We start from the raw sequence: 26,605 nt of genomic DNA on the forward strand, positions 1-26,605 counted from the left end.
TCACTGTGTATCTGTGACGGGTAAACACCTTTTCTTCCAGTAGTTCTGCAGCTGCTGGCCCTGGTTGCTCAGCCAAGAGTCCTGAGTCCTGTAACCCATTTTTCACCAGATATCCACGAACTCCAATATCTAGCGCAGACCTTGTTAACCTGGGCGACATCCGAGCCGGTATGGCATTCTGAAATTTACGTCTCACCATATTTTTTATGGGAGAGACACTCTTTGTCTGACTACTCTGATGAGACATGTCCAGTATGATTGAACCTCTGGCATAGCTCTCATCTTCCTCAGAGTACACAAGCCCCACAACCACACTGACTGTGTGATGATCCATAATAATAATAATAAAGCTGGAAGGGACCTTGGAGGTCATCAAGTCCAATCCCCTGCTCAGGCAGGTAACCCTATATTGTTTCGGACAAATGGCTGTCCAGTTTCTTCTTAAAAACTTCCAGTGTTGGAGCATTCACCGCTTCTGGAGGCAGGTTGTTCCACTGGTTAATTGTTCTAACTGTCAGGAAGTTTCTCCTTAGTTCTAGGTTGCTTCTCTCCTTGATTAGTTTCCATCCATTGCTTCTTGTCCTGCCTTCAGGCACTTTGGAAAAGAGCTTGACTCCCTCTTCTTTGTGGCAGCCCCTGAGATATTGGAACACTGCTATCATGTCCCCCCTCGTCCTTCTCTTCGTTAAACTAGACATACCCAATTCCAGCAACCGTTCCTTATATGTTTTAGCCTCCAGTCCCCTAATCATCTTTGTTGCTCTTCTCTGTACTCTTTCTACAGTCTCAACATCTGTTTTACATCGTGGTGACCAAAACTGGATGCAGTATTCCAAGTGTGGCCTTACCAAGGCATTGTAAAGTGGTATTAATATTTCTCGTGATCTTGATTCTATCCCTCTGTTAATGCAGCCTATCACTGTGTTGGCTTTTTTGGCAGCTGCAGCACACTGCTGGCTCATATTTAAATGATTGTCCACTAGGACTCCGAGATCCCTCTCATAGTTACTACTATTGAGCAAGATATCCCCTATACTATAACTGTACATTTGGGTTTTCTTGCCTAAATGTAGAACCTTACTGTTTTCACCATTGAATTTCATTTTCTTAGATAGCACCCAGTGTTCAAGTCTGTCCAGATCCTCCTGTATCCTAAGACTGTCTTCTGGAGTGTTGGGTATTCCTGCCAGCTTGGTATTGTCTGCAAATCTGATGAGTTCCCCATCTATCCCTCGTCCAGATCGTTGATGAAGATGTTGAAGAGCACTGGGCCCAGAAGAGAGCCCTGGGGTACCCCACTACATACTTCCCTCCATGTAGATGTGGTTCCATTGAGGACCACATGCTGAGTATGCCCGGTCAGCCAGCTGCGGATCCACCTGGTGGTGATGCTGTCTAACCCACATTTATCTTATTTATCTTACCCATATCTTATCAAGTAGTAGGTTGTGATTTACTTTGTGAAATGCCTTACTGAAGTCCAAGTAAATTATATCCACAGCATTCCTCTGGTCCACTAATTTGGTCACTTGGTCAAAGAATGCAATAAGATTTGTCTGGCATGATCTGTTTTTGACAAACCCGTGTTGGCTTTTAGTAATGACTTTGTTTGCTTCTAGGTGTTCGCTGATTCATTGTTTGATTATTTTTTCCAGAATCTTCCCAGGTATTGAGGTCAGGGTGATAGATCTGTAATTTCCTGGGTCCATTTTTTTCCTTTTTTGAAGATGGAAACTACATCAGCTCTTTTCCAGTCCTCTGGTAGTTCCCCAGTGCTCCAGGATCTTTGAAAAATATAGTTCAGTGGTTCTGAGATCACATCTGCCAGTTCCTTGAGAACCTTGGGGTGTAATCCATCTGGTCCTGGTGATTTGAACTCATCTAAGATGGACAGGTGCTAACTTACCATTTTCTTGTCTATCTTAACTTGTATTTCTATTTTGTTTTTTATGCCACCATTTTTGATAGGTTGGTCTGTTTTTTCCCTTTGTGTAAAGACAAATGAGAAAAACGAGTTAAATAGTTCTGCTTTCTCTCTGTTGCTTGTCACCTTCTTGCCACTTTCATCCACTAATGGACCAATCGTTTCCTTCATTTTTTTCTTGTTTTTTACATGTTGAAAGAAGCTTTTTTTGTTATTTCTGACTTTGGTTGCAAGACTTAGTTCATTCTGAGCCTTAGCTTTCCTCACTTCTTCTTTGCAGGCTCGGGCTATTTGCTGATATTCTGACTTAGTTATGTGTCCCTCTTTCCACTTTCTATACTTGTCCTTTTTATCTTTCAATTGATCAGAGAGTTCTTTATGCAGCTATGCTGATTTCTTTTGAGAGCTGTTATTTTTCCTCTTTGTTGGTATTGTGCTAGACTGGGCTTTTATTATCTCACTTTTCAAATTTTCCAAGCTTCTTGAGTTGTTTTCCCCTTGAGGATTCTCATCCATGGAATCCTTCCCAAACCCTCTCTTAAGTATATTGAAATTAGCTCTCTTGAAGTCCAAGACTAGTTTTACTGTGTTCTATTGCTTTTGCTTCCACCTATGGAAATGTCGTTTCCCCCCCCCCTTTTATATTGCATTCAAGACAGTTTTCATCATTGTTGTGCTCTATTTCTGCAGAGATGTAGTTATTTCTTATATAGAGAGCCACTCCACCTCCTGTCAAAGCAAGAATATACAACATTTGTGCCGACATTTTGTAACAATAAATTACTTTTAGGAAAATCAGTGCCTGGAAGTTCTTTGAAGTGTTTAATTAGCCGGAACCATAACACCTCCTCTTTTATTTGGTCTGTTTCTTTTAAACAATTTAAACCCCTCTAGCTGTGTGTTTCATTGTGGGTTTCATCCCACCATGTTTCTGTAATGGCAACAATATCATATCTGCCGTCATTAACCTGAATTTCTAATTCACCCTGTTTGCTGTTCATACTCTGTGCATTGGTGTATAGACATTTGAGTCCTTTATGACCGACCCTGTGTTTACTTCCTACATAACCTGTGTGGTGCCTGAGTTCCCCTAATGTCTTACCATCTATTTGGTTAGTGCACTTTGTGTGGCACTCGCTATTAAGAGCTTGATTTTGCTTGACAGCAAGGTTGATGTTGTTGTCCATACACACATCTATGTTACATGCACTGATAGCCCTATAATTTTTAGATTGCCGGGGACAGGGATGTTCTGTATCAGTTAGCTCACTGTCCCCGCTGTTTAGTTTAAATATTCCTCCATAAAAATCTGTGAATTTATAGCCAAGTAACTCAGTCCCTTTCTTTGATGGATGCAGACCATCTCTTTTGTACATTTTTTCATTGGACCAGCTGCTGACATCGTGACTAATTATCCAAAGCTGTCCCCTTTAATATATGAAGATGATTATTAGAATGAACCATTTTAACAATTTTATCCCCAATCTAAGTTTAAAAGCCAATACACTGAGACATATCAGGCAATTTAAGTTGACAGGGCTGCAGTTTATCAAATATTTAGGTAGGTAGGTAGGTAGGTAGGTAGACAAACAGATACAGACAGACAGGTTGCTCACAGAGTGTGCTGATAAAAGGAGTGTAAAGCTCTCTGGTCAGGAGTGGGTCAGGCATATCACGAAGAAATTCCTTTAATAAAGCCGCTACATCATGAATGCTTTGTTCTTCATCCAATATTACATCCACACCACGATCAAACTCTTCACGTAACTAGAGACAGAAATCATGTCAAAAATTTACATGTTTATACACTGTGGGCACAATTATTAGGCAAGTTGTATTTAGGAGGATTAATTTTCTTATTGAACAACTACAGTGCTCTCAGTCAATCCAAAATGTTAATAAACCTGAAACCTGAATATTTAAGAAAGTAAGTGAGGTTTCGGCTTTCTTAAAAGAAAGTCTATATGTGCACAATTATTAAGCAACTATTAGTATGCAGAATTATTATGCAACTAAATGAAAAACTAAAATTTGCCCATCTCATTTGTTTATTTGCATCTGTTAAAGTGAGAATAATAAACAAACCACTCAAAATGTACAAATAAACATTTCTGACATTTCAACAACAAAAAAAAATTCAGTGACCAATATAGCCACCCTTCTTTTCAATAACGGTCATAAGCCTTCCATTCATGGAATCTGTCAGTTTCTTGATCTGTTGACAATCAACGTTTTGTGCAGCAGCAACCACAGTGTTCCTGACACTGGTCAGAGAATTGTACTGTTTCTATCATCGTAAATCTCCCCTTTAGAAAGGGCCCACAAATTCTCAATAGGATTTAGGTCAGGTGAGGAAGGGGGCTATGCCATTATTCTTTCATCTTTAAGGCCTTATTGGCTAGCCATGTAGAAGAATACTTTGATGCATGCAATGGAGCACTTTCCTGCATAATAATCATGGTCTTCTTGAAAGATGCAGATTTTCCTGTACCACTGCTTGAAGAAAATGTCTTCTAAAAACTGGCAATAGGTTTGGGAGTTGATTTTGAGTCCATCTTCAACCCCCAAAGGTCCAACTAGCTCATCTTTAATAATACCAGCCCATACCAGTACCCCACCTTCACCTTGCTGGTATTTGAGTCGAAATGGAACTCTGTTCCTATTACTGATTCAGTCATAGGCCCATCTATCCGGTCTGTCAAGAATCACTTTAATCTCTTCAGTCCATAAAACCTTTGAAAAAAAATCTGTCTTCAGACATTTCTTGGCCCAGTCTTGCTGTTTCAACTTATATGTCTTGTTCAGTGGTGGTTGGCTTTCAGCCTTTTTACCTTGATGTGTCTGAGCACCGAACACCTTGTACTTCTTCTTTTTTTTTTGAAAACTTATAATATATTTTATTAATTTTTTTAACAAAGCATAAGTCACTCAATAATGGTAAACAGTGTGTTGTCTGGGTTACATTTGTAAAAACACTCCTTAACAATTGATTTCTATAATCTGTATTCCATATATTAATTTTAGTTGATTTCCTCTTTCCCCAAAACATCCTTTTTAGCAAACATTGAGTTAATACAATTCTTCTTGTTTTAATAAATGACAATTAAGTATATACTTTTTCCAATAATCCTAAAAAATAATCATCATATTAATATATTTCTTTTCTTTTCAGTCATTTGGTTTGCCTTTTCATCAATCCTGTTACAATCCTAATTTTAGTTTATTTCTGCCACCAAATTCTAAATATTCTTACTAGTAAAAGTTTCCTCAACGATTAGTTACATTTACATTGACAGATTTAATTCTATTTTTTCCATATAAGCCATTTCACCTTTTTTTATTTCTTAAGTAATAGATAAAAGAGTAAAAAGGGAGGGGAAAGAAAGAAAAACAAAAAAGAAATAAAAAATACAAAAGAAGAAAAAAAGCAATGGAACATAAGAAATAACATACTACTTAGAATATATATCCCTCCTAGGTTAATATGTATTTATTTCCTCAAATTTCTTCTTATTATTTTTAATCATAGTTAAGAATATATTTAATCTTTACATATTCCATTCAATAGATCTAGTCATCTAATCCCTTAACTCTGATTCAAAGCATTTTTAGTATACTTTTCTTAAATGCAGTCACATTTAAGTATCTAAAACATTTCATCCCTCTTAGAGTAGTATATTCTAAAAATTTTCTATTTCTTTAATCATATTCAAACACATGCTTCTTTTTAAGTATTCTCTCTGATATGTCCCATCATCTATTTTCTTAGTTTCCATCTTAATCTTTTTTCTTTGCCCAGAATCTTTCTTAATCAATGTACTTTGCTGAATCAAAAGGTTTCCCCGTATAGGTGTTGCTGTAGATATAGAAAGTAAATCAATGTCTTTGTCATGGGCATTTGCCCACTCCTTTTTATTAGGAATCTTTTTCCTTCCTTTTCTTTCCACTTCTTTTATCACCTTTTGTCTCTTCATCCAATACTTTCTCTTATCTTTAAATTTGCTTTGTAATATTGAAAAGTAAGTTGTCTTTTCTTCCACTTGAATTAAATCATACTCTTTTATTTTGTGGAAGTCCATCTTTAAGTCTTTATCCTCGGATTTATATTCAGTCATCTCTGCTGTATTCTCCTGACGGTTTTTTGGGAGTAAAATTAAATTGGAAATAAGTTGGTTTATACTTTCAAAGTTGTTTTGTATTTCTTTGTAGTTTGAGATCATTGTCCTTTGAATTGATTGCAGCTTATCATATATTTCCTCTTGTAAAGTATACATTGTAACAGCTGTGTTTATTTAAAACTTTGAAGGCCACAGGCAGAGATTTCATAATTCTCATCCACCAGTAGGTGTCAGCATTGGATCATTTTTCTGTTCTTTCTAGTCTTTTTCCTCCTTAAAGGGTTAGATTTCCCGCTTCCAATAGCCAAAGGAGTGGGGAAAAAACCCTCCCCTTTTCACTCTCAGAGGTATTTTTGCTTCTTGGGAGTTCTCTTTTCAGGAAAATAAGTATGATAGAGAAAATCAGTTCTTACCCAGCTTCAAACGCACTGTTCACAATCAGCTTATAGTAGAGCTTTTGACTTCCGTTGCTTGCAGCTGGGGCTAGACAATGGAGTTAGCTAGCCTTTCTCCTGTTGGTTTCTGGGAGGCTTCTCCTGGACCGATCGGGGAGACCACCATCTCTCCTAGGTCCCTGGGACTACCTTCCTTCATTGCCACCTCTCCGGGGCGGCTTCTGGCCCATTTAGGGTCCCCAAACAGGAAGAAACTCAGCTGGAGAGCTCGGCATCCCGAATCTCTCAACTGATTTCACTGCTCACAGGAACCAGAAGTCCGAACACCTTGTACTTCTGGGCACTCCAGGTAGGTTGCAGTTCTGGAATATGACAGCACTGGAGGATAATGAGTTCCTGGTAGCTTCACATTTGATTGTTCTCAAATCTTTGGCAGTTAATGTCTTGTGACCCTGTTGACTACAGGTAATCATTGTCAATTTCAGAAAAGGAAGGCACAGCCATATTTCTCTGTGCATTAATGATTCACCTGTGGAGATGGTTACCAGCATCAAATTCCTGGGTGTGCAGGAATAGACTGGCTTGGTCGTTCAACGGTAAGAAACTGGTGAAGCGGGCTCAGCAGCGCCTGCATTTTCTGCGTCTCATGAGAAAAGCACATCTTCCTTCCCCTGTCCTGACCACTTTCTACAGGGGGACGATCAAGAGCATCCTGTCATACAGTATCACAGTTTGGTTTGGAAGCATCACTGCTTCAGACAGGAAGGCAGTGCAGAGAGTGGTGAGGATGGCTGAAAAGATCATTGGCAGCTCCCTCCCTCCCATCCAGGACATAGCACAGAAGCATTGCTTGAGCAGGGTCCATAAGATTATCTGGTACACTAACATCCTCTTCACGACCTGTTTTCTTTGTTACCTTCTGGGAGGAGGCGTCGTGGTATCCATAGCAGAACATCCAGATTCAGCCATAGTTTCATTCCATACAGCATTAACCTTGTGAATTCTCAAGCTTCCTCCTTCTGTTATGTATATGTAGGGGTGTGGGTCTGTACATATGTTGTATATAGTATGTTTAGGTGTGTGTCATGTATGTGTTTTACTTTGAGAGCAGGCAACTAAATTTCATTTTTGATGTGTGCCGTTGTGCCCACAGTAAAAAAAATGACAATAAAGGTTATCTTATCTTATCTTATCTTACCTTACCTTACCTTACCTTACCTTATCCCTGAGTTGCGAAGGTTCCCTTAGCGAATGTTCAAAGTGCCACCTAGTGCTTATGACCTTGGTTCCCATTCAAAGTGCCACCTAGTGCTTATGAGCAGGCCCTGAAATTACGAATGTTGCCACACCAATGCAGTCATTCACCCTTACAAATGACCGCAGTGGCACTGCTACATTCATCCTGGTTATTTCCTCCCCCACCCACCCCAGGTCTCCCTAGGCACTAAGCCTTCACCCTACAAAGATCAAGATCCTTCGCTTTCTTGCCTGCTCCAGGCCTTTGGTGCATTCGCAGAGAATGGAGGCCTAAAGAAACATAAAATCACACAAGAACAGTGGCATAAAATCTCATGCTACTGATCTCACATGATCCGATGGTACTTTAGGCCTCTGTTCTCTGCAACAAAGAACACAACTGAAGCTGGAGGATGCTTCTGCATGTCTCCAGAGGCCGAATCTGGGTGTTGGAGACCTTTTCCAGGCCGCTGCTGCCCGGATCTGAGGCTGGGGGACGCTTCTGTGGCTCTCCAGAGGCCCAATCCGGGCATCAGAGGCCTTTTCTAGGCCGCTGCTGCCTGGATCTGGAAAGAGCCTCCGATGCCCGGATCGGGCCTCCTTAGGCCGTGGAAGTGTCCCCCGGCCTCAAATCTGGGCAGCAGCAGGAACCGCGGCAGAGAGGAGACAGATCTTTTTAAGGTGAGTCTGGCATGGCAGGAAGGGAGGGGGAAGCATGAGGTATCTTAGTGGGTTGGGGAGGCCTTGGGCGGCTGTTCCATCACTAGGCCCTCCATGGCCTTCCCTACCCTGAGATACCACATGTGCAATTAACGAACTGCGCATTTGCCCATGCATTCTATTAGCAAATGTGTGGGTGAAAGCAAGGAGTGAATTGCGTTCAAGGTACAAGATTCACTCTCACGAATTTTCGAGTTATGAATGGAATGGGCAGGCTCCATTACATTTGTAACTCAAGGACTACCTGTATTTGCAACAAAACATTTGATGGTTCTGTCATCGCACCCCAATATCTTAGCAATTTCAAGAGTGCTGCATCCCTCTGAAAGACTTTTTACAATATTTGACTTTTCAGATAATTAAATCTCTTTTTTGGTCCATTTTGCCTGAGGAAAAGAAGCTACCTAATAATTATGCACACCTTGATATAGGATGTTGATCTCCTTAGGCCACACCCTCCCTCATTACACAAATATGCATCACCTGATATGCTTATATCCACTAAACATTCAAGTTTATACAGCTTGGAGGTGGAAAATATGCATGAAAATGATATGATCAAAATATTCACTTGCCTAATAATTGTGTACAGAGTATTACAGGTTTTTAGAAAGAGTGATGACATAGCTTTAGCTTTTAGTCAGACCCTTTCCCAAGTCTGGCTTATGCATTTTTTTTCTCTGTGCAAGGAACAAATTGATGTAATGATATTGTTTTTTTGTAGAAAAGGACTTATTTCAGAATTAAAATTGTAGCATACAAAGAACAAAGAAAATGTCAAAACCTTAATAATCCAGTGGTGCTGGATTACTAAAATAAAATAACACTAAAGGTTATTCTTCCAAATTGATATCATATTAAATGAATTCTACCAGTGAATTACAAGTCTAGACTTAACAATAATGCAATTTTTTTGTTATTGTGTTTTTATATTTCTTATTCACCTCGGAATAAACCCTACTTTATTGCAGTAAATAATTACAAAACAGTTCTGTAATAATAAATTATAATATTGCTTTAATCAATCTATTTATAGCTCTTAGAATTTTGATATGGTCATTTTTACTTTAGTCTATTCCTGATAAACTAAATCAGAAATATATAAAATGGTGTAGGTTATAATACCCATATTCCTTGTCATTGCCCATAATGGTTACAGGAAATATCTGAAAACTAATTATCTATTCCTGGTTTACATGATCATATAAACTAATAACTTGTTAGGAAAAAATAGCAATAGTATTTTGTACTAATATTTATTACTAATAATATGAAAATGTTCCTCTTGAAATTGCAGCCATTATTTGATGAAGTATTTAAATAAGTGTATGAGATGTCTTTCTCTGAAATACTTGTTGGTGACATAGTAAAATAAATCTAATCAAATATTTCATAGAAACAGAAGCAAATCCACTTTAGCTCAAAGGATTATCAGGACAGCCTGATAATATACTGCATGGAAAACCATAATTAAAACTGATATGGAAATAAGAAAGTGATTTGGAAAAAAATGATTGTAATATTAACTGATATTCGGATTATTATATTTCTTTTATCATTTAGGTACCAGATAAGAACTTGAAAATTATTTTAAAAACACATACTAACTTTACTGGAAATACATAGATGAAACACATGGAAATACATAGATGAAAAATCCCAGATCTAAAAACACATTTTCAAAAAAATAAAATCTTGATATTTTCCTGGATATATTACTATTACATATTTAGAGTAGGACTATAATGACAGATGACACTGACCAAAATATATAAATATAAAATAGTAAGTTTCATGACGTTCATGAGGAATAATAAAAACTTACCTGTCTTACCCTTTTTTTTGAACTCCCAACTCGGAATATGCCTACTGTCTGGAGACCTTTAAAATGGTATGTCAATTTAACAAATTATTATTATTACATATTTATACAATTGCATATAAATATAGAATAAATTTAGAAGATTAGCAAAATATTTTGCATCACTATTCTGTATATAATTATTAATATTTGCGTTTCTTATTCCTACCCTGTCAGAAAATAGCATAAATACAAAATATGTATACAGTTTAGGAGGAAATGTGTTCAGTGAAATCTGCTTTAGTAAAGCCTACTTGTACATCATTATAATTTTTTTTTTAAAAAAAATATAGGGCATTGTTCAAAAGTGACGCTAGAGGGAAGCCAAATGGTGCTCATACAAAATTACATAACACATTTATAAAAGGATGTTAGCCCTCAATTCACTTGTGTATAAAATTTGTATTTCTATATTCAAAAATACACATAGCTCTTGGTTAGAAATGCCCACAAATATTCTTTGTACCAGCTCAGATTTTATTTCGTACAAGAGGAATAGAAAGGATGAGAATAAGTATGGGCGTGAAATATTTAACCTTAGTTTTAGACTGCATGTAGCTTCCACAGCCCTCCAGGCTTAGACACCAAAACTCAGCAAATTGGTAAACCAATGCTATGATTTTCTTTGAATCTGAGCATAGTGTGCTAATCCACATTAAAATTACTAATATCCCATCTCAAATTTTAATCTCAGTTACATGCAGGAGATTATTTTAAGAATCTAAAGGGTTATTACAGCTAAGTTTCTGGAACAAGTAAAGCCAACAATTTGATTTCCTCGCCTGTCTCCCAATATACAATATAGCCCTACATCCTACAACAGTTGTCTGTGATTTTGAGCAAAATATTTGTGGCATTTCACAATTTTCTCTATTTTTAAAACTGTCTCTCCCAGCAGCTACAGAATAAAAAATACCCCAAAATTCTCCAATTTCACAGTAGAAGTAGAAATTGGTTTATTCAATTGTTACTATAATAATCCTCAACATGCAACTGGTCACCACTTGAAGTACTTAAGAACTGATTCCAAAGTGCTGTCATTTGCCCTCTTCCTATGGTAACATGACCGCATGCTGAGACCTTGGTAACCTGTCTGCACTTACTGCCATTTGCAGCATCTCGCAGTCACGTAAACACATTTTATGACATTTTTGCTAAAACCTAGCATTTACTTCTAGTTTTCAGCAAAAACACCCATAGTGAACAATGGTCTCGCTTTACACTGCTGTATTCACTTAATGACTGCCACTGCTTAAAGACTGTCACAAAAAGGTCGTAAAATTGGATCAGTCACATAGGTGATCCACTTTATGGCATCACGATTTAAGACAATAATATGTAGTCTCCATTAGGGTCATAAGTCAAGGACTATGTGTACTTTGACTAAGTTCACAGCCTTTACTTCATGGAATAAAAGCTACATTTTCAAACATTATGCTTGCATGAAATTGAATAGAATCCATATAATTTTTAGAGTTCTTTGAATAGGCACGTATTTAATTCATTAATTTAATTCAACGCTTCAAGTCAATTACATTTTTTCTAGTGACATCTGATTATATTCATCCAAATTTGGAAAGGTGATTTAGTTTGGGGATTTAATCAAATTGCTTTCAAACTCCAAATCAAATCTTTGTACTGTAAGCCATCTGCACATTTCGGATAAAATATACTTACCATGTTTTTCTAAATGCTGACAGCAGCTATCTATAAGCCGAGGAACTTGCCTGTAAATAGGATTGAGGCTTAGCTTTTTGTCCCTGGATTTTTCTTTCTTGTTCTGTGCTTCAGCAGGCAAGGATAACTGTAGAGCTTCTAGTAATCGAGACTGACTATCATCAAGATCGGTAATAGAATCTACTGACATTGCACCCTACAATACACAAACATGCATTTGGTAAATATGGAAGAAAGATACTTCTCTCTTTAATCCATCATAAAACAAAATATTAACCTATACCAGAAGATATTAAGTGGGGCAGAAATCTATTGTAAATTCCCCTCTAAGTGACAACTGATCATTATAGCTGTCACTAGGTAACTCAAGACAAATGCCATGATTGTACTAGCCATATTACATGTTACTTGTTGCATGCCTGTCCAAGCTGAGGTAATTCTGAGGCTGCTGTTATTTGTTGCACTCCCATTCGTCAGTTACTTCAGCTCTTTCACTTTGTTCCTATTCCCAGTCAAAATGGAGGTAATTGCCGCCATACACAGCAACATTTGTATTTTTACCTGAAGATTGCTGCTCACCAGACATGGCAAATTGCAAGCATTTTGCTGAAGAAGATGAAGAAAGAACAGCAACTTCTCTCCAAAGGTAATCCCCCTTTCTACACAACTTTGTTTTGTAATGGCTTCTTGCCCAACCACTACTGTAAATTCTTTATTAGTAACATCTACTAGGCGACTTCCGGTGGTTTCAGCGACGACGAATGGCGGAGTCTTACAAAGCCGCCCGTTCCTGGTGCGTGTAAAAGCCGCGGGACTTTGACAATCAGCTGTCCCGCGGCTTGAATCTCCTCCCTGGGAAAAAGGGAGGAGGAGAGCTCTCAGGTAGAGGTAAGAGCTCCCCTGGATTCCTGTTATTTTGGGGATCGGAGGGTAGAGCTCCCTCGGAGCCTGAGCAACTCCGCGTTCCAGGGAGACTTCATTCCGAAGTTTTTGGGATGAAGCAAGTTGCCGCTTCCACATCTGCTTTTTTTTCCAGCTGCTTGTGAGTATTTGAAAGCAGACGGAGCAGACCAGGAGAGACTGTGCTTAAGTTTGATGGTGCCTTTAACTTCAGCAAGTTTCCTCTTCCTTTTCTTTTGTTCACTTTCCCTTTAGAAGAAAGGGAAAGTGAAAACTAAAATGGCGATCGTCTTTCTTGCCTGATTTGCATTACAGAGTAAAACCTGGATACAGATTAACTCTTTAAATACAGAAGTAAGAATTTGGCTTTTATTCTTTCCTCTTTTTTTCTCTATTTTTTTTTCTCTTTTTTTAAGAACACTTAAAAGAACTGTGCCCTTTTTTTTTTCAATAAGAATCTTTCTTCTTGGAACTTAAGAAAATGGCTTCAAAACGTCTGCCTCCCGCCCCTAAGGTTCCTATTTCTTCTCCAATGCCTCAGCCTGCATCTCAGAAACCAAAATCACCTCCACCTTCTCCTCCTCCTCCTGCAATTTCTCTTAATGATTTACAAGATGCTTTAAAACAGCATGCCTTGGATATTAAGGAGGAGGTAAAAGATCTTATAATTGCAGAGAGGGCTAATATAGAAGAATTATTGGAAAAAAAGAACAAACAAGTAAGAGACCATATCCTTCTGGCCTTTCAGGGCCTAGCCCTGCACATAGAAAGGATTGATGACCAGATGGAAAAGATTACTGAAAATGCATCAAGGATGGAATTTAGAATGCAGGAGGTAGAGAACAAGATAGAAATTACACAGGATGAACAAATCATTTCACAATATAGGGAGATGGAACACGCATTGCGTATCAGAGGCCTGAGGGAGAACCCTCAGGAAGACTTAAAGATGCTTATTGTGAAAGATATTGCTCCTAATATTGGTTGGCGGCCTGAAATAATTGAGAATGAGATAGAAAAATTTTTTAGAGTTAATTCACGGGTTGCTAGACAGAGAAATCTACCAAGAGATGTGGTTATTTATTTTTCTAGAAGATCTATCCGTAATGAAATTATACAGGCTTTTTACAAACAAAAGTTTCAAATTGCTGATCAAGACGTGATAATTTTAAAAGAGATACCTCCAAAAATTTTAAGAGCCAGAAAAGATTTTACTTTCTTGTCTGATGAGTTGAAACATCGTCAAATTCAGTTCAGATGGGAGATTCCAAGAGGAATAATAGTAAATTATGAAGGGATACGTCACAGATTAACTACTGTTTCCAAAGCAAGAGATTTTTATCAGTCTATCTTAAAAGTAAGATTGTCACCACCTCCACAAATAAGGATGACGGAAGAGTCTCTTATGGCAGGAGCCTCATCAATGATGGTTATGGAACAAGCTGCACCGAATTCTGACATAAAAGAGCAAAGGATGACACGAGCTGCCCATAAACGTAAAGAAAAAGAGCAGTTGCAGAAGAGTGGTGAAAGTTTGGTTGTTACAGAGCCTGTGGGAGGGGCAAGACCAAAAAGATCTTCGACAGCAGATCTGCAAGCCATGCTCCAGAGGCTCCAGGCCGGTGGAGATGGTCAGGTTCCTGACCTGGAATGTTAATGGCTTAAACGTGCCCCAGAAACGAAGAAAGATTTTCCATTATTTGAAACAACATAATAATGATTTGATATGTTTGCAGGAGACTCATATAACTTTAAAGGATTCTAAATTCTTGATGAATTCCCGTCTGGGCACACATTTTACTGCTCCAGCCCCTGGGAAAAAAGGGGGAGTGGTAATTTATGTGAAGAAAACTTTTTCAGCTAAACTAATTGAGGCTGATTCTGAAGGAAGATATCTTTTTGTGGAATTATTATTACAAGGCCGAAAGGTTCTTATTGTTGGACTATATGCTCCCAATCAACAACAGAAACAATTTTATAAGTTGCTGCATGGCAAGATATCTCAGTTGGATTATAAATCGGTAATTTTGATGGGTGACTGGAATGGGGTTTTAGACCCAACTATAGACAAAAGAAGTTCCTCTAAAACTTTTATTCAAACTAAATTACCTATGACTTTCTTTGATTTGAAGGAAGAATTGGAGCTTATTGATATTTGGCGAGAAAGGAATACAAGTGATAGAGACTTTACCTTTTATTCTGATAGACACCAGTCATTTTCAAGGATTGATTTTTTTTTGATTACTAGTGACTTCCTCCCTAGAGTGAGGAAGGTGAAAATTTTTCCTAGAACATTGTCAGATCATAGTCCGGTGTGGATGGAGTTATATTCGGAAGACGGGAATAGAAGATCCTGGAGATTGAATGAGAACTTATTTAATCGGGAGGAGTTCATACAAAAGTGTAAAGAACATTTAAAGGACTTTTTTACTATAAATATGAATAAGGGAACATCGATGTCTATGGTGTGGGACGCTAGTAAAGCATATATGAGGGGAATTTTGATTCAATTGAATAAAGTTTTTAGGGAAAAAGGGTCACAAAGACGTAGAGAAATAGAAGAAGAGATCAAATCAAAAGAACAAGAGTTGGTTCTTAACCCTACTGATAATAATTTAAAGGTATCTATAAAGATGCTTAAGGAACAATTTAACATGTTGATGGCAGATCAGGTGGCTACCAATCTGTCGTATATGAGACATAATACTTTTTGCAATGCGAATAAGCCTGGGAGGTGGTTGGCTTATCAGTTACGAAAGAAACAGAAAGCTAGAATTATAGAGAAAGTAAAATATAAAGGTACTGAGGTTTTTCAGCAAGATTTGATTAAAAAAAGCTTTTTGGACTTTTACACAAAATTATATTCAAGTGATAATATAAGGGGTTTGGATATAGATAAATATTTACAATCAGTACATTTTCCTAGACTTTCAGAGGAACAACAAAATGGGATGAATAGTTTAATTACTGTGGAGGAAATTGGCTTAGCTATTAAGCAGTTAAAGGTTGGAAAGTCTCCTGGAACAGATGGACTGACTTCTAGGTATTATAAGATTTTATCTGAAGAAATGATAGAGCCACTAAAGGAACTCTTTAATAGTATTTTGTTGGGTATGCAAGTTCCTCCTTCTTGGAAAAGAGCTTTTATATCACTGATTCCGAAGGAAGATCAGGATCTTACAGAGCCTAAGAATTATAGGCCAATTTCATTATTGAATGTTGATTATAAGATCTTTACAAAAATTTTGGCAAATAGATTAATGCAGGTTATGAAAGACTTGATTCATAGTGATCAAGCAGGATTTATAACAGGGAGATATATGAAACATAATGTTAGACAAATTATTAACTTAATTGAGTACTTGGATAAGAATAATCAGATTCCTGTGGCTTTTATCTTTTTGGACGCTGAAAAAGCTTTTGATCAATTGGACTGGCAATTTTTATTTTCTTTGGTAGAGAAAATGAATTTTGGGGATAATTTTTTACATGCACTTAAAGCTATATATCAGCAGCAATCTGCACAAATTGTTGTAAATGGGGGATTGACTGAGAATTTTAATATTCAAAAAGGGACAAGACAAGGATGTCCATTATCCCCATTGTTATTTGTTTTAACATTGGAAATTTTATTGATTCAGATTCGGGAATCGAAGTTAATTAAGGGTGTAAAGATAAGGAAGAATGAGTATAAATTGCGGGCATTTGCGGATGATTTGGTTTTAATTTTGGAACAGCCGAATCAGGCGATTGATGGTTTATTAGAACTTATAACACAGTATGGGAATGTTTCTGGTTTTAAAGTTAATAATTATAAGACTAAGATATTATCTAAGAATATGTCAGTTAAAGAAAGGGAAAGTTTGATTAAAGCCACAGGTTTTCAGATGGTAAAAAAGGTTAAATACTTGGGAGTATATCTAACTGCTTCAAATGGAAAATTGTACAAGAACAATTATGAACCACTATGGGCAAAAGTCCAAAAGGATTTAATAGATTGGAAAAAATTGCAATTGTCATTGTTGGGGAGAATTTCAGCTGTAAAAATGAATGTTCTACCAAAGTTTCTTTTTTTGTTTCAGATGATACCTATTCTTAAAAAAGAGGCAAATTTGGAGGAATGGCAAAAGGGTATCAATAATTTTATATGGGCCGGGAAGAAACCAAGGGTTAAATTTAAGATATTACAGGATGCTCGAGAAAGAGGGGGACTTAAGGCACCCAATTTGAAATTATATTATGATGCAGCCGCCCTAACTTGGTTAAGTGATTGGCTTAATTTAACAAATATGGATATTCTTTTTTTGGAAGGTTGGGATTTAATATATGGTTGGCATGCATATTTAATTTTTAATAAGAAAGTTGATCGGACTTTTAAATCACATATTTTGAGGAATGCCTTACTTCGTGTTTGGAAGAAGTATTATTATAGATTAAATTATAAAATACCTATCTGGGGGATTCCCAGACATGCAATTGAGGGAACCTCTAAGGGGACAAATTTTGATAAAATTTCATATAAAGAATTGTTAATTTGTTCTGGTTCGAATTGGCATTTGAAATCCCTAGATGTATTAAGGCAGCAAAATATTCTACAGTCATGGTTTCAATATTTACAAATAATGGATAGATGGACTGTAGACAAGAAAGAGGGAATAACACTAGAAGATAGACAATTGGTTATTCAGATTAAAAACCAAGGTCCGGCTCATATAAAAAGAATATATAATGTTTTATTAGAGTTAGATTCGGAAACAGAATTGGTTAAAGATTGTATGATTAAATGGGCTCAGAATATACAGGAGCCTATCTCATTGGATTTATGGGAGATAATTTGGATAAGAAATGTTAAATTTACACAAGCTCAAAATTTGAGAGAAAATTTTTATAAAATGTTTTATAGATGGCATTTAGATCCTAAAAAATTATCTTGTATGTATTCCAACATACAGCCCAAATGTTGGAGATGTGGCAATAATGATGCGACATACTTTCATATTTGGTGGAATTGTAAAAAAGTAAAGGCTTTTTGGATTATGATTTGGTGGAACATTCAAAAGATTTTTAGAAAGAAGATAAAGTTTACTCCTCAACTATTTTTACTTGGTATTTTTGTTGACTTAAATGAAAAAGAAACTACTTTGATGTTGAATTTATTAACTGCAGCAAGGTTACTAGTAGGTCTATATTGGAAGAAAATGTAAGGACCCACCCCACTTTGCATCTTAAGAAGACAGAACTCTTGGAATAATTCTTCCAACAGGAATCCTTTATTAAGAGAAGTGGTTGCAGGCATGCTAGACAGGACTTGGGGTTCAAGCTCTTCCATTCAAGGTTTTAAGGGGTTCCCCAGTAGTCCCACCCAATCAACCCCCCTTCCAGTGATAGTTTCAAGTATCACAATTCCACCCTTTTTCTTCTTTCTTCCGTCTGGATGGAGACTTCAGATAACTACATGAAAGGCAAATACTCTCCTTTGGTATGCTAACACTTCGAGGTTACAATAAACACACATTCAACATTCAGCCCTTTGAAGTGTACTGAAGGAAGTGAGGGCCATAAAGCCCCTTTGTTCTCCCCCTTCTCTCCCTCTTATGGCAGAATCCAGAGATGGCAGAATTGGGAGTTTCTATATTTGATAATTAAAGATGAAATATAATTGGATTCTGACATCCGGCCCCTCTTAACAATAAGAGAGATCCACCTGAAAGAAAACACAAGTATAAAATTTAGTCAGGCTTGTTAGGATACTCTGTGTGAAACTTCTTCAATAGCTTCGGGGCTCTGACATGACGTTTATGGACCCACTCATTTTGTGAGGCAGGGAGGTGTTTCCAGGCAACTAGGTACTGAGTTGCCCCATGATATCTCCTAGAATCCAGGACTTCCTTTATTTCGAAGTGTTGTTCACCCTCCACCATGAGTGGAGGTGGTGGTGGGGGGATTTTTGGCCGTAGAGGTGACTGATGCTCTCTTTTCAGCAAGCTGCAATGAAAAATTGGGTGTATTTGCCTGAGGTTTTTGGGTAATTCTAATTCTACTGTTACTGGATTTATGATTCTTTTAATTGGAAAAGGTCCTATATATTTTGGTCCAAGTTTTTTACAGGGCTGTAGGGACTTTAGGTATTTTGTAGATAAGTACACCATTTCTCCTATAATGAATGGTGTAGGCTCAACCCTTTTTTTATCGGCTTGTGCTTTGTATGCCCGCCTAGCTTCATCTAGTGATTTTCTGACTATTGGCCAGGTGTTTTGTAGGTTTTCCATCCATTCTTTCAGTGAAGGGATCGTTGGTTCTTTTGGGGTTAACTCTGGCATAGGGTTGAAACTTTGACCGTTGGCTATTTGAAAAGGAGTGTAGCCTGTGCTGGAGTGGACTGCATTATTGTAGGCAACTTCTGCAAAAGGAAGTAAGTCCGTCCAATCACTCTGTTGGAAATTTAAAAAACATCTCAAATATTGCTCAAGTACCGACTGGCAGCGTTCCGCTTGTCCATCTCCTTGAGGGTGGTGGCTAGATGTCAATCCCTGAGTGGTCCCTAAGAGGGATAAAAATTCCTTCCAAAATGCAGACGTAAATTGCACTCCCCTATCAGAGATGATGCGTTGGGGTGCCCCGTGCAATCTGTAAATGTGCTGGATGAAAAGTTTTGCTAAGGCCTTTGCAGTGGGAATTTTTTGGCAAGGGATAAAGTGCACCTGTTTGGAAAATAGGTCCGTGACTGTCCAGATAACAGTATTCCCATTGCTTTCTGGCAATTCCACTATAAAATCCATGGCTATTTCCCTCCAGGGGACTGAGGGACTTGCCACTGGTTGTAATAGCCCTGGCGATTTCCCTTGCAACCTCTTTGCTGATGCACAGGTTGGGCAGCTGGCAACATAACTTTCTATGTCCTTTTTTATTGATGGCCACCAAAATTGCCGTTTAATTAAGTGTAAAGTTTTTACAAATCCAAAATGCCCTGCTGATTTGTGTCATGGCAAAGGTGCATGAAAGTTAGTCTTTGAGTTGTTGGTATATATAACTTTTCCCCTACCCAAGGCAACCCGTCTCTCATTGTGCACACGTTTGTTTTTCTGGAACCAGTCATCTGTTTCCAAACTTTTTCTGAATTCAATCCCAGTTTGGCTGTCCAGTTGTGGTTTTATTTTGGCTTGGGTTCTTGTGGTTACTGGTGCTGCCAGTTGTGACTCTGCCATTATTGGTCTAGAGTCTGTGGTTCGTGCGCTGTTATATTGAGGCATGCGAGATAGTGCATCTGCCAGGAAGTTCTTTCTTCCTGGTAAATGTTTGAGCTTAAATTGGAATTGGTGAAAATGCTGGGACCAGCGGACTTGTTTGGGATTGAGTTTCCTGGAAGTTTTCAGGGCTTCTAAATTTTTGTGATCAGTCCACACCTGGAAGGGGATTTTGTTGCCTTCCAGGAACTGTCGCCACGTGAGTAATGCCCAACGTATCCCATAAGCCTCCTTCTCCCATACGGGCCAGCGCTGTTCTGTTTCCGTGAGTTTCTTGGATGTATATGCACAGGGTTGCAATACTGTATCATCATTTTCTTGTAATAGCACAGCCCCCACTGCCACATCACTTGCATCTGCCTGTATTATGAAGGGCTTGTCCATGTCTGGGTGCCTTAGTACTGGTTCGGCAGAAAAAAGTCTCTTTAGTCTCTCAACGCTGCTTGGCACTCCATTGTCCATGTTAGTGGCTGGCTAGGTTTTACTGAGGATGTTCCCTTCGTTTTTAGTAAGTTAGTGAGGGGCAAGGCTATCTGTGCAAATGAGGGGATGAATTGGCGGTAAAAATTTGCAAAGCCCAGGAAACTTTGTAGTTGCTTTCTTGTGCGGGGTGGTGCCCAATTTAGTACTGCTTTGACCTTCTCCGGGTCCATTTCAATACCCTGTGGGGATATGCGATAGCCTAGGTAGTCTATCCTTTCCTGGTGGAATTCGCATTTTGAGAGTTTGGCATATAGGTGAGCGGCTCGCAGCTTCTTTAAAACCGCTCTGACAAGTTTGACGTGTTCTTCTTTTGTTTCAGTAAAGATAAGAATGTCGTCCAAGTAAACAAGGACCCCCTTAAATAGGTGCTCCCTTAGAACGTCATTGATTAATTGCATAAAGACTGCAGGGCCCCCTTGTAATCCAAATGGCAAGACTTTGAATTGATAGCACCCCATGGGGCAGTTAAATGCAGTCTTCCATTCGTCCCCTTCCTTGATTCTCACGCGATAGTAAGCTTCCCTTAGGTCTAGTTTAGAAAAAATTTTCCCTTTCGATAGGTGTGACAGCATGTCTTTCATGAGGGGCAGCGGGTATAGGTTGCTTTCACTGATTGTATTCAGGGCCCTATAATCCACGCATAAACGTAAAGAGCCATCCTTCTTCTCTCTAAAAAGGACCGGGGCAGCCACTTTAGGCTTGGCTGGCTCAATGAAACTTCTCAGGTTTTTTTTTATAAATCTTTCCATTTCCTCCTTCTCCTTTGGGCTCATGGAGTATAATCTGGGCTTCGGGAGTTTTGCCCCAGGCTTGGAATTCAATGGTACAGTCTGTGGGTCGGTGGGGGGGAAGCTCATTCGCCCTCTCCTCACTGAAGACTTCAGCAAGGTCCCTATATTCCTCTGGTATTTCTGTTAATCTTTTTTCCTCTCCTATGGATGCTTTTTCTATTCTTGATTCTGGTAGCCTCCCTTGGGGTTTTAAGTCCATAGGGTCCCCCTTCGGGAATTTGATTTCTGTCGTCCTCCAATTTACCCAGGGGTTCCATTTTTTCAACCATTCCATCCCTAGAATCATTGGGCATTCCATACCTGGGGTAACCACAAACGTTAAGTCTCTTCATGGTTGCCCAGGGAGAGGTGTATGGCAGAGTGGCTAGGGTAGCTGGCATCCCCCTGCTATGGATCCATCTAGCTGGCCAAATGAGATTGGTTGTTCCAGTCTCCTGGATGGGATGCCCAGATTCCCCACTAGTGTTGGGCTAATAAGGCAGCGGGTGCAGCCAGAGTCTATTAAGGCTTTCACCTTCACAGCTTCGGGCATGGGGGGGATTAATATAGTCACTTTTTTGAAGATGGGTGTGATGCATCCACTTACCAGGGGTTCGCCCTCCGAGCTGTCATCTGAGGCATCCACCGTCCCTGTGGTGTAGGCTGGAGTTCTTTCCCCTTGGTGAGCAGAGGTGGGGGTTTCTGCAATTTCCATCATTCTCATGGCTGTTTCTTTTGGCTTAGCTGAATACTCTCTGGGTTTGTTGATTGGGGATCTGTCTGGGGTTGTGCTGGGGGGCCTTTGAGCGGCATTCTACAGCTCGATGCCCTTCTCTCCGCACTTGAAACACCCCATTTGCTTCTTGGCTGTATCCGATGATTTCACCGGTTGGTGTGTCAGCTCAGGCGGGGGGCGGCTCCATTGTTTTCTTCGGCGGTGCCTCTTCAATATGTCGATCTCTGCTTCCTCTGCCAAGACGTACCATTCCTCAAGTCGATGTGGGTCCCCTCGGGGCAGGCAAGCATCATATAGATCATAGTTTAGTCCGTCTTTGAAATGGCCAAGGAGGATGTCTTCTGGCCAATTCAGTTTGCTGGCAATGGCCCGGAATTCTTGTGTATACTCGGCCACTGGGCGTTTGCCCTGCCTCATCGTTGTTATTCTTTCACGGGCTTTGCGATCAGCCAGGGGTCTTCAAATCGTCTTCTCAAAGAGGACATGAAACGGTTGAAGTTACTGAGTTCTGGGGCATTGGAGTCATGCAAGTTCACTACCCAATCCGCAGCTGGTCCATCCAGGGCAGATTGCACGATCCGGATGCGGGCTTTGTCGCTGGGAATATCCTGCCCATATTCCTCCATGTAGCTGAGGACTTGGGTTAGGAAAAACCCCAAGCGTGTTGGCTCCCCTTTGAATTTCACCTCCAACGGTGGACGTCTTGGAATGGATCGGTGCCTCCGTTGTGGGTGGTAGTGTCTTCCGTCCAGATTGCCATCTGTGGTCCGGTAGGGGGTGGGGCTCCTGGATCAGTAGATGTCCCTGGGGTTGCAGGTTCCACGTCCCCCTCGGTGTCTCTCCCTTTGTGGCTCCAGGAACTGGGGCGGCCGTAGGGCTCAGTATTCTCCTCTCCTAGGGAGCTGAGAGTTCTCTTCATCAGGTCAATAGCTTTCTCTAGGATCCAGTCTGAGTACGGTGCCCAGCTTCCTCCCTCTTCACTTGCGTGCAGGGATTTCTCCATCTCCTGCTTCCATTCTGGTTGCTTGGTCCCCCGTCTCAGGGTCACCTTTCTTGATTCCTTTCCCCACTCACTTTTCTTTCCAACGCCCATTGACCAGCGAGGCTTGTGGTCCTGTGTCTCCACCACTTCTTCTCCTGAGGAATCTGGCCTCTCGGATTCCAACATCTGGCAAGGTTCCAACTGGGTCAGCGGCTCTCTTTCCAGGGAGTTTTCCCCCTCTCTTGCTCCGTTGTCTGACATGGTAATTTTTTGCAAAATCCCCCGGCAAGGGTCTCCCTTCCAGGTGGATTAATTTTGCAAGTCCTGTCTAATGTAAGGACCCACCCCACTTTGCATCTTAAGAAGACAGAACTCTTGGAATAATTCTTCCAACAGGAATCCTTTATTAAGAGAAAATGGTTGCAGGCATGCTAGACAGGACTTGGGGTTCAAGCTCTCCATTCAAGGTTTTAAGGGGTTCCCCAGTAGTCCCACCCAATCAACCCCCCTTCCAGTGATAGTTTCAAGTATCACAATTCCACCCCTTTTCTTCTTTCTTCCGTCTGGATGGAGACTTCAGATAACTACATGAAAGGCAAATACTCTCCTTTGGTATGCTAACACTTCGAGGTTACAATAAACACACATTCAACATTCAGCCCTTTGAAGTGTACTGAAGGAAGTGAGGGCCATAAAGCCCCTTTGTTCTCCCCCTTCTCTCCCTCTTATGGCAGAATCCAGAGATGGCAGAATTGGGAGTTTCTATATTTGATAATTAAAGATGAAATATAATTGGATTCTGACAGAAAGATTCTTTGCCTACTTTAGAAGAATGGATATTTAAAGTATCTAGTTTTGCAGAAATGGCAAAAATTTCTGCTTATTTAAAGGATCATACACAAGAAAGATATATTACTGTATGGGGAAGGTGGATAGATTATATTCAGAAAAAATATGGAATTAAAAAGTTTTATTTATTTTATGAATGAATATCAAATATTATAGAGAATTGTTTTATAAGTTATGGAGTTAAAGGTTAATTATGATATTTTTTTTTCTTTCTCTTTTTTTTTCTTTTTTTTTAATTATTATAATTTTCTTTTTCTTTTTTTTTCTTAACCCTGTATTCTGCTCTGGGAAGTGAAGGGAGGGGGGTGGGGGTGGGAGGGAGGGTAAGGGGGGGGGTTCTCTATTTTAAAATTTTATTGTATTTTTATAAATGATTGTATGTTTTTAAAAAATAAAAATTTTCAATAAAAAAAACATCTACTAGGTGTTAGTATCATTATTAGTTAATTTCTTCTGGCACGTATTTGAGGCAAATAACAAAAAATTAAACAGTTTATACAGAGTTTGAAATACAAATTAAACATTACAGATTAAATACAGATAAACATTAAAATAGTATGTTGAAAATGTGCATTAAGAGCTATATTACGAGCTTGTGTATTTCTACTCTCAAATAGTTTAATTTTATCTATCGTTACTCAACTGTTTATTCTTCAGTAGTTATAAGACTGCATTTTTCTGTGAATCCTAATTGCTTGATGAGAAATGTATCAGTGTGTATGTCATGGTTCCGATAGATGAGGCCAATTAAAAGAACATACAGAACATACAAAGGTGAACCCAAGACTAAATTCCCCTCCCCTTGGTTATAAATTTGCAAGTTGCAATTCCCACCCCAATTTACTGTCATAAATCACATTCACCAATTGTTAGAAAACACAGGTACTCCTCCCAGTTGCTCCAGCCTGCCAAAATGTTATCAGCAATGACCTTGATTCCCATACATGTGAATTGTTTTGGCTGAAAACTACACCCCCCCTTCTTCTAACTAAATATGTGGCAACAAAGACAAAATGAAAATGGCTTCAGTTCGGATTGTCACAGTGTTGATAGTGTATGTGTGTCTGCAAATATATACCTCTGCCAAATGTTCTGCTCTGATCATAACCTGTAATGGTCTCTGAGATTCTTAAGGTAGTAGAAAAAAAAATCTTACTCTTGTGTGAATATAAATGAAACTAAGTAAGTAAGTAAGCAAGTAAGCAAATAAGTAAGTAAATAAATAGATAATTAAATGCAGATATGTGTATGCTGAAGCAACTTGAAGTATACAACAGGTAAAACAACTGTTTTGGTGAGAAATCCTTCAACTTTTGTTCAGTGTTTACTGACAAAAGAAGAGATTTACCATGGGGAAAAAATTCATTTGGGCATATTTTTGTCACATTATGGTGACAAAATTTGATGTCAAAATTTCTTGTTAATTGTTTTTATGAATAGAATGAAAATTACTTAATTTAATTTTAACTGATTATTGGACACTATTACTTGCATATCATTTAAATTGTCATGGAGATGGTCCTATAATTATGAGGAGCTGAGCTTGCAGGATTTCATGGGTGATGACTTGTATTGTAAACTGGATTTGGATGCAAACCAATGAACAGTAAGGTGATCTTATCATGTGTCCACATTATAATTCTCCTACCAACAATTAGCAAGAGGGCCATTGCATTTTGGATCAACTGTAGCTTCCAAGTGACCTCCAATATAGAATGCATTGCAATGGTTTATTTGCAAGGTGATGAGGGCATGAATCATTGTTGTCAAGTAATTCCAGCCCCCAAAAGGCCATTTTAGCATCTCAGTCTTACAGGGATTTGACTTTTTTTGATCCAGCCTCTACACACTAGTTCAGAACTTAACAAAATCAATGGTCTAGTTTATGATGGCAATATACAACTGTGCATCATCACATACTGGTGATATTGCAACCAAGACCCCCCCCCACCAATGGCTTCATGCAGATATTAAACAGCACATAGAACCCCACTCTGGAGCAACCATGGGCATGGCTGTTCAACCTCCAATACTCTGCCTATAATTGTAATTGCCCAGAAAGATACTGTAGCTGATTATGCATCTTTGCTAATTTGAACAAAAGTAATAGAAATGTTGTATGGTATTCAGTTTTCGTTGGTCTTCATATCCCTCATATAGCAGCAATTTAAAAAGTGTATATAGTTGGTACTTGAAACAATGAAGCTTTACTTTTATTCAAAAAGACTTCTGAGGTACAAAATATAGCATATAATATGAAACAGCTCTCTTATTATCTATAAAAGTAACTAAATAAGCAATATTTTCTTCTATAGTGTTATTAAAGGCAATATGGGTCCCAAAATACATAATCTCTACAAGTCCATGAGCTAAATACTATAATTATTGCATCCCTCAGTTATCAAAAACTCCTTAACTACAGTCTTCAAAAGCAGCATCAAGTACTCTTGCCATCTTCTCTTTAAAGAAATAGTATTACAGATAGTTGAGTTACAACCACTCATTCAGAAACCAAACTTACAGCAGCATTGAATAAATGGTGCTTATGCCCAGTCCCCAAGTTACAGTCATGAGTGTCAGTTTCCATATGTGACCTGAGAAAGAAGGCCTTGAGAGGCCAGCAGCTGCCTTGTGAATGGTCTAGCCAGACAGGTCTGATCAGTAGTAGGAGCAAGGAGAAGATGATACTATATTTATACTATAAACATAT

General features: G+C 38.7%; 1 protein-coding gene across 8 annotated transcripts in view; it reads right to left on the minus strand.

Annotated features, from left to right (window-relative positions):
• The window catches only part of ARHGAP6 (Rho GTPase activating protein 6), a 227,621-nt gene that overhangs the window by 114,669 nt on the left and 86,347 nt on the right, over nt 1-26,605 (minus strand). For all 8 annotated transcript variants that reach the window (XM_039320659.1, XM_039320578.1, XM_039320245.1 and 5 more), the window contains 3 exons: nt 11,932-12,127; nt 10,219-10,274; nt 3,541-3,691 (listed from right to left, as the gene is read on the minus strand). In XM_039320659.1, coding sequence (XP_039176593.1) covers nt 3,541-3,691; nt 10,219-10,274; nt 11,932-12,127 — 403 coding nt within the window. The remainder of the gene's footprint in view (nt 1-3,540; nt 3,692-10,218; nt 10,275-11,931; nt 12,128-26,605) is intronic.

Source organism: Crotalus tigris, unplaced genomic scaffold (assembly GCF_016545835.1).
Source record: "Crotalus tigris isolate CLP2741 ecotype Arizona unplaced genomic scaffold, ASM1654583v1 scf7180000017543.2237141, whole genome shotgun sequence".
NCBI classification, from domain to species: domain Eukaryota; kingdom Metazoa; phylum Chordata; class Lepidosauria; order Squamata; family Viperidae; genus Crotalus; species Crotalus tigris.